Source organism: Mycteria americana, chromosome 4, assembly GCF_035582795.1.
Source record: "Mycteria americana isolate JAX WOST 10 ecotype Jacksonville Zoo and Gardens chromosome 4, USCA_MyAme_1.0, whole genome shotgun sequence".
NCBI classification, from domain to species: Eukaryota; Metazoa; Chordata; class Aves; order Ciconiiformes; family Ciconiidae; genus Mycteria; species Mycteria americana.
Window position 1 is genome coordinate 60,386,761 of NC_134368.1, and position 13,346 is coordinate 60,400,106.

The 13,346-nt window shown below is 42.6% G+C and overlaps 1 protein-coding gene across 6 annotated transcripts in view; it reads right to left on the minus strand.

Moving 5' to 3' along the window:
• Nucleotides 1-4,338: 4,338 nt before the first annotated feature.
• Nucleotides 4,339-13,346, minus strand: part of ELOVL6 (ELOVL fatty acid elongase 6) — a 77,313-nt gene continuing 68,305 nt past the window's right edge. For all 6 annotated transcript variants that reach the window (XM_075500726.1, XM_075500724.1, XM_075500730.1 and 3 more), the window contains 2 exons: nt 8,941-9,092; nt 4,339-6,991 (listed from right to left, as the gene is read on the minus strand). In XM_075500726.1, coding sequence (XP_075356841.1) covers nt 6,567-6,991; nt 8,941-9,092 — 577 coding nt within the window. In that variant the 3' untranslated portion in view covers nt 4,339-6,566. The remainder of the gene's footprint in view (nt 6,992-8,940; nt 9,093-13,346) is intronic.

A 13,346-nucleotide genomic window follows, 5' to 3' on the forward strand; every position in this document is an offset into this window, starting at 1 on the left:
GATGCAAGTCACCTTTTCGATTTGTGTATATGGGACAACAAAGCTTTTATTTTCTTTTATAGACTGCTTTGGTTTAACTACAAAATACTAAGAGCAAAACAAGCCATGAAATGCTCTTGCTGTGCAGAGCGGGGATGGCTATGCCCACCATTTAGCATGGGTGCTTGTCTGCATGAGTTGTGCTGCAGGCAGAGGGATGGGTAAAAGTGATGTTCAGGGAACGAAGGATACGTGCCAGTTCAGAAAAAGGCCGGTGCAGAAATGTTACCGAGCAGACAGTGCCATCGGGAGCTGTATGACAGTGTTGGCTGGGCTTGCTGGTGAGTGCTGCTGTGTTTGCATGGTCCCCCTGGTCAGAAGGTATCATGATGGACAGGGATTTTTTTTCTTACCAGAGATGCAGAGATTAGGATTTCCAAAGTGTAAGCGTGTAGAAGCAGGACATTCCAGCGCTGATTATCTGTATGATATGCACTCACATCATACAGATGCATGTGCACACATACACACAAAGAAAAAAACATATAATGCTTCTATGTGGTACGCAAAAATATGAACTTGATAGATAGAGATTTTCTGGGAAGTGAAAGACAGAATAGCCACTCTGTAGTCTCATAGCTGGACAACCGCTTCTCTTTTTCAATAGCCGGACTTGGTGGCAGTATAGAGAACAAAACGGACATTACAGATTAATAAAACAGAGACAGATTTTATTTTGAACCAAAAGTTAAAATTTTATTTGGAATATCAATATACCCCAAAAAATAAAAATAAAAACTTCCTTTTATGTAGTGAAATAGCCATTTGAAAATGGTAAAATAAAGATATTTCTCATACTATTCTCTCCTAGTTATTGTACACATATTTAAGGTTGTTTTTTTTCTGAATATAAATCTAGCTTCAGCTTTAAGGCTCCAAAAAGCCTAAAGCATGTAGTGGCTCTTTTGAGAAAGCAGGTAAGTCAATCAGAGCTGTGTTTTTTCAGCAGACAGGCCTGTTTGAAGCTGTCCAGGACTGGACAGAAGTGAGACTTCTCGGGAAGGTCACCGTTTCAGGGGAGTATTATTTTATACCCATTGGGGAATACACTCTAACCCCACTTCATGCAGCATTTTATTGAGCTTTATGATGTACTGGGGAGGGCCCTGGTTCCCCTTAGCTGTCGAGTTCTTGTGCAGATCCGATCTTATTTGTGTTGGTACAGTTGGTTTAATTTAAGAAATCAAATCCTACCCTGTTTGCTCTGCTAGAAATCAGGTCTGTAACAAGGCACTGATCCTGCCTTTACCTCTGTAAGCAAAAGGTTTCTGTGCCTGTGTATAGCTGCACTGACCACAACGGGAGTTTACGATAGCAGGATCAGGGACTTGTCCTTTAGCTTGCTTTCAATAAAATAAATGGAAGGGAAAATGTATTGAAATAAAACAGTAGAAAACCACCGTCAATTCTGAGTTGTGGTTCTTCCCTTTTAGAGGCCTCATTGATGCTAGGCTGGAAAATATGACTGAAGACCCATGTCAGGGCCTGAGGGATGCCCCGAGTGGTTCATGTCACCACCAAGTAAACAAACAAGGCGATTTAGGTCTTGAGTCGCCCTCTGCAACTGGGCTGCAGCAGGCTGAGGCAATGCTCACTGAAGTCACTGGGTATCTCACCAACAATGTCACTTTCAGTAGGCATTGGACCAAGTCCTGAACTTATGCGGTATGGTCTGCAATTTGCTTTGATTTCTTCCTTGATCAAAGCCATTTTTATTACTTAAAGTATGTCTGTATTTATGATTTGTATATAAACATGTTATACTTCCGTTCCTGGTTCTGAAGTACAGGATAGACGACAACTACTAGAGATATTACTGCACTAATATATCTGGCACTGTTTACAAAGGCTGCTGTTTCACGGTCACAATAATTGGAGTCTTAATGGTCTTTGTTGCCTGAAAACCACCTGAATATTGATCCCTGAGGTACCATTGCTCTTAACTAAAACGTTGTCCCAGGTTTTTACTTTCAGGAGAGAAAAATGAAATACACCCAGGCCTTGAAGTTCACAAGTCGTTAGACCGTTGATGTTCCTCCACACAAATCCACAGACCCACGCTTGCACTCAGGGAGCCACTGCGTAATTAACTTCCGCAGGAGGGTCCCCTCCACGCAAGCTTTATTCCACCAGCCACCCCACCCTGGGCACCTGGCACTATGCAGCCCACCCTCCTCCCGCTTTGCCTTTCCTCATCTTGGGAAGCAGAGAGCTGTCAGCCTGGAAATACTTTCTCCTGGGATATGGAATATGTCTTCTCCCTCCTTGTCTCTCCTGCAGCTGGTGCTCAATACTTTATTCCTACTACCCCGCTGGGCTCTTTCCAGTGATTCCTTTTGCAGGCTTTGGCCCTTATCTTGTAAGTAAAAGCTTGTATTAGTTTACTGTGAGATTCTGGTGAGAGGTCTCTTTTGGAGCCAGCCGCTCTTAGTTGGGTGTTATCAGTGAGCCCAGACATAAATCATTTGTAACTCCGAGTTACAGAAGGTCTGTAAGCACGAGGGGTTTCCTTCTCATCACAGGCACAATTTAAAGAGGCTGCAGAATTACCCAAGTTTTTGTTCTTCCACTAACTAGTCGAAAATATTTTCCTTAAAGCGTTCGCTACACAGCAGTAGTGTTCAGGAAGAGCCAAATTCTGCTCGCGGCTGCCTAAGTGTAAATCCATACCAACCTTTCTGGTTTTATTTCAGTATGCTGGAGTAATGTGCCAAAACATAAAACACAGACTTTGACCCTGGCAGACTGACCTTATCACCAGAGTAACTTTCCTGACTTTAATAGTGAATGCCGTAACAGCATTTCCAGCATCTGTGGTGGTTGTCACAGCTCCCATAATGCTTGGTAATTTATATAAAGTTTGAGTTCCCCATGGCTTGTGTGAATGCAACAGAATTACAGCTTCATTTAAAATAATTAGGAAAAAAAGGGTTCTGGTAGTGGACAGAAAAATTCAAAAGTGTGACCCCAAGGCTCAAGCCAGGGGAAATAAAGAGGACCCAATTAGCCGTGTTTATATCTTGTGGCTCGTAGGTTGGAACAGCTGGAGTATTGTTGAGGTGTCATTACATTAGGGTTGACTGGCTCAGTGCTTAAGTACATGTGAGTGGGTTAAAATGTGATGTCCAAATATCATGCGTGCATGTTTTAGGAAGGAAAAAAAAAGTAAGAAAACAGTGTAAGTTGGTTTTGTTCTTATCCTCAATTTCTTTAATGCCAGTTACCACATTTGACTCCAGTGGAAAACCTCAGAGGAAAAGCCCAGTGGTGTAGTAGGGCCACAGGACCTGTGTAAATGCATGTGTGATGCATCATCTCCTGAAGCAAATGGCAGTGTGACAGCCAATTTCCAGCGTGATGATAAACGTACCCTAACTTACCACTGTCCCTTACGTGCCTGATCCTGCTGCCCCTTCCCTACACATATGCTTGCCTCCAGGCTAGTCACCCGCCAGGATGCCCACTGAATTCAGCGCCGAGTTCCCCCGGCATGTCAGGGGAAAAACGCCTGCCCTGCGTTTTGAGGAGGTCACTCGGGCTGGTTTCTGCCCTGGAGCCACTTCCCAGGCCGTGAGGAAGGTGGCCCTCGCCTGCCTGGCCCCACTGGTGGGGCGGTGGGCTTGTTGGGGAGCAGGCGCTGGGAACGGTGCAAGGTACCTGCGAGGGCTTTGGGAGGATGGGGTAAGAGCGGGTGAAATTCTTGCTCCACTGAAGTCAGCGTAGGCATTGCCAGCATTGCCGTCCAGCATGCAGAGGTGTGTTTTTTTCTTATGCAATTAAGAAAAACAGTGTATGAAACATGGTAGGTTGTTTGGAACCCACCCTGTTTTCTGCCTGTGTTAAACTTAGGCTGCGAGTCCTTGCCTTGCTGTGGTGTTGCTTCTTACTGATAAAGTTTATGGGGCTTTTAAGTCATTAGCAATAAGCCTCAAATTAGGAGGATGTGTGCGGTTCCTTCCCCTCTGCTCAGATAAAAGGCAATCAGACACACCAGCTGTTCAAAGCAGAGCAAAGCCTTCACTGACTTCACAGGGTCCAAGATTTCTGCTCCAGCTTCAGCTCCAGATGCCAGACCCCTTCCACCCCCTCTTGCTTTATTTGAGAGACCTAAGACACAGAGGACTGGGGGTCTAAATGGCACGATGGTAGGCTTCTACCAATGATTCTCATCTAATTGCAGTTGACTTCAATTTTGCCTTTTCCACACTTAAGTGGTCTTCTTAATCTGCTGCTTAGCCAGGGCAAAATTAAGCATGAGGAAAAAGGCTTATTCAGCATTATAATTATCTACTCCCAAGCTGTATAACAAAATGGTTTACACATTTAATTGATTTTGTCTAATATTTCCACGTATATAGTAGTCCTATTAATGAATATCATAGCTTCATTACTGCATATCACATTTTGCTATTCGTTGTGTACCATAAAATAACGTTAGCACATCAATAACTTAAATAACACAAATGTAAACTCATTTTCTGCTTGTTATAATTATGATTTTACCCTGCAAAGGCTTTTTGATTTGTAAGACCATTCACATAACATGGAATGTAACTTTATTTGTTTTTCTTTTGTATATAATGAGACACCGAAAGCCCTTGTCATCTCGTAACAGGATACTAAAGCAGCTGTTTCATGAATGACAGCACAATTAAAGCTAAAAATAATAATTGAAAAAAAAACCTTTGTACTGTACAATCTCAAATTAAAGCAAGAAAGATAATGACAATCTTTTGCATTAGCCAGGAAACGTGATTCTCTGCCACTGGGCTTTTTTTTCTTGTTGACAATTCACAGAATGTGTATATGGGTGTAGTTATAGGTGTGTGTATATCCTATGCAGAACAGCAGTCCCTATTTTGTTGATCTAGTTCTTCTAATTGTTTAGTTAAACTACCTAACTGATACAATTTAGAATACTACATTAACACATTTAACATCAAGTTTACATACTTGCGTCTTTGAAATACTAGGAACTTTTACACATTTTATTTGGCTTTGTAAGGACTGGTATATCACAGATAATGCAATCTACTTGTCTTTGAAAGAATATGGCTGTTCTCAACTAACTCTCTAAGGTTCAGAGTGAAACGTTTCTCCTTATATCTGTAGCTGACTTCAGAGAAGAAAGAGTGTCTTCTTAAGTGGTCAGTCTGATGTTACAGTACAGATTCTGCAGAGAGAGACAGGTCTATTTATTGACGGATAATTCTCTCTGGACTTTAGAGTTAAGCTGTTGCAGCAGAATTACTCCGTTTAGACTAATCTTTTCTATACAAATCTCAAGAAAAACCTATTCCAAGTATGTTTTGTAGTAGTATCTCCACATGACCAGAGGAGGGCACTTTGAACATCTTTGCACTGCCCGGGAGGCAGATGCAGAAGCACAGTGTTACCCAATGTCGCGCAGTCCTGCCACCTCTTTCCCACCCAGGCAGGTATCCTTGTGTCCACAAAAATACAGAATCCGTATTGTACCACAGGGCTCTGTTCTGAAAACAGTGGGCAGATATATCAGTCTCTTCTCGCTAACTAGGATTTCTTCTGATTTCCCCCATTTAATTCAGTGTCGCTGCGGTTAAATTGAGATTAACAGAGAATTCCTAAAAATCACGTGAGGGCAGTTGTCTCCCTCTCGTTCCTGAACATCCCTCTGCTATTAGCCCCTGGTAATTTAGCAAATATTGATTGATTTAACCCTCTATGACTTATCCTGCTGCAGAAATTCCTTGCCTTTGACTGAAAAATGCACTTGGAAAATGCACTCTCTGAGATATGTATTGCAACAGTGCATCTTTTCACATTAAACTCTTGTAAAAGTACTGCTCCTTTCCGCCTTCTGAGGGAGGCGACTCCGTGTCCCAGATCTGCTCCCCCAGCAGAGTACATAGCGGAGAAATCAATCTCTTCTCTTTTCCATTCATGACCACAGTGGGGAGTTCAGCCACTTTCATGCAGGAAACATCCTTTCAGGTTTCAGTTTGGCTAAAGGTATCAACCTTCTATGGAAAAGATTTTAATTCTGCAATCTTACTGTTACCATAGCCAGATTTTTTTTGTCACCTCTCTGCTTTGTTTTGTTTAAGTTTAATGCTGAAAAATTATTAGAAAGGATTTAGAAACTTTTTTTTTAAATAAAAGTCTCTCCTCCACCCTGGGGAAACACGCTGCTTATTTAATGTACTTTTTTTCCCCTCAACATTATTCTTTTATCTTCTCTTCTCTTCTCTTTTCTTCTTTTTTCTTTTTCTTTTTTCTCTTCTTTCTTTTCTCCTTTCTTTTCTAGAGCAGACAGGTACAAGAAGGAAGTTGTCTTTCATCAGCAGTCCTTTGAGATAGAGTAGAATTCAGTGAGTCCTCACCATGATAGGATCATAAACTTACTGGGTTAAACCAAGCTAACTTTCCCTAAGCTGCCAAGTTTTAGCTGCACCATACATATATGTGTTTCCTTGTGCCATTTTCTTTTCTTATAATTTTGTTTTTCTTGATGACCCTGAGCTATGGCTTCTGTCTCATTTCTACCACTAGTCAACCTTCCTTTCTTTTCTGGTTTTGCCGATATAGGCCTCAAAGAAAAAATGGCAGAAGAGCACAAAGTAGCTGAGGTACATGAGAGAGGACCAGATGATGTTCTGCACGTGGGAATGGCACTGGCCCTGCTGCATCCAGGAGAAGACCAGGTAATTGATCACGCAACCGATCAACATCTGAGTGATCTGCGACAAGGTGATGAACATGGCAAACTTGCGTGAGACTCTGAAGCCAGCAGCCCGCAAGGCATAGTAAGAGTACATAACGGCGTGTACTCCATAGTTCATGGTCATGAACCAGCCACCACCAGCCACCATGTCCTTGTAGGAATACCAAGAATAAAGTAACACAGTAATGTGATGGTACCAGTGTAAGAAGATGAGCTTCTGTTTCCTAAGAATAATGAATATTGTATCACCTGTAACAAAACAAAAACAAAAAAAAAAAGGAGGGGAGGAAATGAGAAACATATTGAACAATTCTGTAATTACTGCAGTGCTCTCTTCCCTTCGCTGTTGCTGGAGTATACACTATTTTGGAGCATGAAAAACCACCTCAGCTCTAGATCTGAGAGCCTGTCTGATCTGAGAGCCAGCTTGGCTCCTAATCTCTATGCAATCTTTGGAAAACCAACATATCCGCATTTTCCTGTGTGGATAACGCCTGTTTGAAAACTCCATAGGTTTACTTGGCAGCCCTTTGCTGCAAACATACTCTGTGAAAGCCTGAGGTGAGGTAGGTGGATATACATGTATCATCTCTGACTGTGAGATTGTGCATTATGTACTGGGACTAGAAGTGAAATGCAGCTCGACAGAGAACAGAAAACCTGAAGAGAAAGCAGCACAGTGTCCTCCGATTCAAATGCCTACCTGCAAACTGAACCTAGTTAAACTCAGTAGAGCCTCTTAAGCTACTATGCAAAAAGCTATTCTGTACGCAACCTACAATACTGAAAGGTATGTAATTGCCAGAAAAAAATGCTTCTAGAAAGAAATTCGGTTTATGCTGAAATGCACATCCTTTTCTGCAAATTCATGTTGCTATTGTAGAAAAGTAAATTTCATTCCTCTTTCCTGCTTTTTTCTTTCTTCCGCTTCTCATGATTGCACTGAGCATCTCAATTAGATATATGTATATGTGTATGCTACTTGTTTTCTATTGTTATAGACACAGTGTTTCCAAAAAGATCCCTGAGATTTGAATCTGGGGACTTATAACATATATGCATCCCAGGAAATCCAAATCATGAATATTAGTGATGGGTAGAACCAAAACTGCACTGTCTGCACAAGGTCTGTAATAAGCCATAATGCTACTGTTTACTTCATTATCTGCAAGATGTTGACTCACATTTTAATAAGTAATCGTATGTTCAATTTATTGTTGCTGTGCAGTTCTAGCTGATGTTTTCCAGTTTTCACAACTAAATTTCCGTGGTTTTGCAGTAATTTAAGCAGCAGGAAACCAAAGGATTCTGACACAGCAAGGCAACTGGTGTCTGTCTCTTTCCAGTTTTTATGCTGATGAATTGCTGTCCTGTAACTTGCTGAATCAAATTCTCTGCTGAAAGGTAAAGACTTATTTTTGCTGTACACCTGAACACAGTGAGTGCCGCAGCCCTTTGAGATTTAGGAAGGGCAGCCTCTGAAATGAAAGCTGGAGGGCTCCTAAATTGCTGCCTCCTCCTTCCCATTCTTGTAAGCCATGGGATAAGAACACATGCAGACTGGCTATTATGTTGGCTTTGGCATGTATATCGTAAGTGTCCTTACCAAAAAAATTGCTGGAGAGATAGGCGTTTATAAGAATCAGGACTGGAAAAGCTAGGGATATTATGGGAACTTGGTTTCTATTTGGAGGAAGCAGACAGCCACAGCTTTCAATGTTTAGGGAGGAAGCACGTTATTGTTCATAATTGTACGCCCACATGTGTATTTAAGGACGAATGCTGCAGAATGGAGGCAGAACCTGACTCAAAGCTTCTTGCTGACACAGCTGCTGTAGCCCACCCTTCACTTCTGTATTCACGGGGTGATTACGCTACTCATATTTGCCTACAAGTAGCTAAGTAAGAGGTATGGACCAGATTGCTCTTACCTCTTGACTGCCCTGCTGCATATAATCACTGCAGTTTATTCCTGGGTTGCGAATGGCCTTATTCAACTGCGCATTGCTCTAACTTCAGCCAAGCTGGACTTAATCTCTAGAGACTAAAACAGGCAGAGTTTGGGGTTGGTTTTGTTTACTCAGTTTTTCTAAGACTAAAACGAGATTTCAACAGCACTGAGAGCCTTCTTGTGCTTCCTGGACAGACATTTCTGCTCTAAATATGTATAGTGAGACAAAGGGGGAGAGGGTACTCACCTAGTTCGGGTGCTTTGCTTAGCACAAATGCATATGCCCAGAATTTGCTGACAGGTCCAATGTAAAAACTCTGGTCACACACTGACTGCTTCAGGCCTTTGGTCATCAAAATGTACAGCATGTAAGCACCAGTTCGAACAGCACCGAATATACTTGAAAACAAAAAGAGAAAATGAAGAAAGTTGAGTGGACACTTGAAATCTACATGCCATCACTTCAAATCATTATGAGAAAAAGGCCATAAAAGTTCTGAAATAATAACTTTGAGACAGCCTTAAAGTTGGAACAACTCTGCTGGCTTCTAGGAAGTTATTCTGAACTCAGATTTGTAAACTGGACTGCAGCTGTATCCTCTGGTGAAAGTCTGGAACAGTAAGGTCAATGTTTTTTATTTCATTACTACAGGAGTGATCCTTCAGTTTTCAGGAGCAGCGGGAGACATCTACTTCAGCTGAAAACAACATGCAGAGTTTTGATGCTGACAGCTGGGAGACTACAAGAAATGAGTCGATAAAGAGCTGTCACGAACGTAATCAGGACCAATTCCCTCTTCTGATTTCCTCAAGAGTTTTTGCTTGTCTCTCCCTGTGTTTGCTACACCCACAGGAGCTCTGAGCACAGACAAACCCAAGTAGGGTGCACAGATTTTGATGGGGGGTCTCAGTCAGGGCTGGTGTTTTGGTGCATGTGCTGACTTCATACTTCATCTCTTAACACCTCATTGCTAACGGAGTAATCGACTAGTTGAATCGAGTTGTAAACAGCAGATTCACCCTCACCTCATCTAAGTGAGATGCAAGGTAACAGTGTTCTGTAAATGAGAAACATGAAGAGATTTGCAATGGTATTAATTAGTGCAATTACAGAGGGGATAGGTTCAGATAACGAAAGACATCCAGATAATGTAAAGAACAAAGGCTTCTGTCTCAGCAGCGAGGAGCTCTGCAAAAGGAATTGCCTCACTGTTTTATGGCAAGAACATGCTTGCCCATTGTCTACCAATGTGGCTCCGTGGCCCTTCAAAAGCTGTGATGAATACTGGGTGAAACAAGCAGCTTTCAGAAAAATGGAGCAAAGAAAGACCCAATCTCCTTTGGGGTTGAGTATATCTTACTTTATGCCTACATCATATGTCCCTGTGCCTCTACCCAGCTCCACCTTATCTCCTCTCTAACATCTTTGTTACTTTGTCCTACTCATGAATCCTCTGGTTCCTGCTCTGCCTTGGTGTCTTTCGTGACTATTGCATGGCAGCATGCAAACCAAGCCACCTAAACTTGATGTGTAGACACGAGAGTAATGCAAGCTACAATTTATGCAAAGTGTGTGAAATAAGGAACACTTCATCTGAAGTTATAGATTTTCTGTTACTTGTCCTTGTCTTGTGAAGTCAGTATTCTTTAAAAAATGTTTTAAAATCATCAAGGCAGCCTCAAAAGTTGAGGTGTATGGCAGTTCTTACGGCATTTGGTCAGACTAGATGGTTCAAGTAAGCCTGCCAAGCATGAAAACTGTTGACCTAAGTTTTTATATTTTTTGCACAAGTATTTAGATTTCCAAATCTGCAGCACTGATCTACCCCGTCAAACCTGCCTGCTGCTAAGGAGCAATGCACCTTGCTCTCCCCTGTCCACTGCACGCACTCCGCAACCGAGCGGAGTACCACACTGCCTGCTGCTCTTTGGGCTCTGTCAGTGGCGTCACAGACGGGGCTCTACAGCCAGGTCACGCCTGGGGAGAAGCGTTACGTCCTGGTTCCTGCACCATTACATTTTGATGCCTAAGGTTTCACTGTGCCATCAGGAAATTCAGGCAACAGTGAGCACTTAAGAAGCTACTATTATTATCTGCTATTTGTATGGTGGTATTTGCTCATGGGCTCTACTGCCCAACAAAAAATTAAAAAAAATCCTGCTGTGGTACAGGTTTGCTGAAGGAGGTTAGCTGAGTTTGGGTTTCCCATTAGCACTGCCCAAAGCAATGCACATATTCCCAGGCTGAGGCAAGACAGACATTGCAGTCTCTCACGTTCATCCACCCCTGCATGCAGAAGAGAAAGTGCAGTATTCTCAGAATTATGCAGCCCGTAGTGCATCCTCTCTGTGTAGGGTTGTTCCCTCCCGGAAATGCTCTCTCAGCATGCTTTTCTCACGTCTTTTGGGGATCGGTCCTTTTAACTCAGCAGAGAGTGCCAAAGCCTCCAGGAGGAGTTTTGAAATGAGGTGCAACTCGTTCTGTGTCTTCTCTCTGGCGTTTACCATATGCCCTTTTTTTTCTCAGGAGTTGCCTTTCTCGTTCCCAAGAAGACAGGAGATTCTGACAGAGATGTGATCTGATCACTTCCCGAGGCAGTGAACTCCTCAAGCCAGCCAGGGCAGGCCGCTGCTTGCTCCTGTGTTTTGGGTGGTGGCAAAACTGGGTGGAGGAAGATCAGGCAGAGTATCTAATGATATGCTGGTTCTCCCATTAGCAAATATCTCAGTGCTGACATTAAAATTGGGGGAAAAAAAGGAAATTTTAAATTATGAAATCACATAGCTGCAAGCAATACGCCTTTCCTTGTACAGAAGCTGTATTGCTTTTCTAAAATATCATTTATTATTAAAGTTTTAAAACCAAAGAGAATTCTGTGCCATGAACACGAACTCAGATGCGAAGAGCACTTGTTCGAGCAACAGGCAAACGTTGACTTAACTGTAAGTGATTGAGTATAGACACCCAGGGATTTAGTCTGGACTGATAACAGAGCCAAAGAGTATTTGCCCTGTGGGGATTACAGAGTTTCACTTTGCTGTCCTTGAGATTATAACGATGTAATTCTTCCTGTCTTTCTGTTTGGCAACTACTGCAGAGCTCTCCTTGGAGTGCACGCACGCACGCACGCACACTCATATGCTACTTTTCTATAATTTTGCAGCACAGTGGCTTCCTCTAGTTCCATGACTCTAGAAGAAGTGACTCCAGCTACTGCTCTACATGGTGTGAGTCAGACTAATCTGAATTTTTTATCAGTAAAAACCAAGTTACATTTTCACATAATTCACAAGGGAAGGCTTTATAAATAAGGAGGATGGCAAACTGGAAGTAACTGATTCAATTACCTAAATAGACGCCATGAGCAGGTAGCTGTTTATGAGATGTGCTGCATGCCAAAACACTATCTTGCCAACAAGCACACGCCACCGGAGACAGAAAAAGATCTAATGCACGCCTGCAAATGTGCCTTGGACCCAGCGAGCCAGGACTGCTTTTTGTGCCTCTGCCACTTAATCTTGTTTGTTCTGTAAGGTAAGATCAACCAACAAATTTCTATCTTGCAAAGACATGATGTGCAGCAGAGTGATAACATTGCTTGCTCAGTAAATCACTTCTGCTTCGTTTTGTCCTCACCCTGCTCTCTGCTGCAGCTTTTGTGAGGTATTGAAATGAACTGCTTACCAAAGCAGTCTGTCTGGTGGGAATCATCTGCAGGGATTTTAGAAATAAGGTAGCAGTGAATTCCTGTACAATTACGGCCTTTTGCAACTAGAGAGACTGATCAGAAACAAACTGCACTGGCTAATGCAGCTTTCTCATCTATTCAGACTCAAAATGTCCTACATTCTCCTCCCTTCAGGCAGTGCCTTCTCTGGTAGATTAACAAGTGCCCGGTTGGTATTTTACTGTCCACAATATGATCAAAACATATCCATGAGTAAAATAAAAACTAATACTTTTCCCTCACAAACTTGCTTTCAAACGAGGGCCTCAAAACATCCCATGCATGGGTTAGGTGCAGCACTAAGAAGGAGGGAAACTGAGGGCTGGGGAGCTAGCTGATGGGAAGACAACACAGGCCTCAGTCAGCCTATTTCAGCTTTCTGTTCCCTCCACCCTACTTACCAGGAGGGAGAGAAGTACTTGTTTCTCAAAAGCCTGAGAGGGCAGCAGGTAGCTCAAGACTTCAAGACCCAGCTGCCACTGTAGCAGGCTCAGCTCCTCCTCGCAGCGAGGAGGACACTGCCCATTTTTGCTAGGGCTGCTTTCTATGCAGACCCATCGCTGCACTTGGCTCCTGACACCTCTGGACATCCCGGTCCAGGATCAACACTGCAGAATTGAGCAGGGAATGTGACTTCCACATAAAAAAAAAATTTGAAAGTTCAGCATAGAATATAGCAACATGTCCTAAAGGATTTTAGTGCTGTGATAAATCACAGAGTGGAAATCCTCTGCTCCAGTTTGTGTCTTAAAAAAACCCCCTTAAACTAACCAAACACACCACGCAAACTGTACCTGCAGAACTAGGCACTGAATGGAATAACAGTCTTGACTATGGCTAAGGTGAAGGTAAAACGTTAGCTACAAGCTACCCGTCAGAAGCGGAGTAGCGTCATTTTCGAAAGCGTGCCATCCTGCACACACAG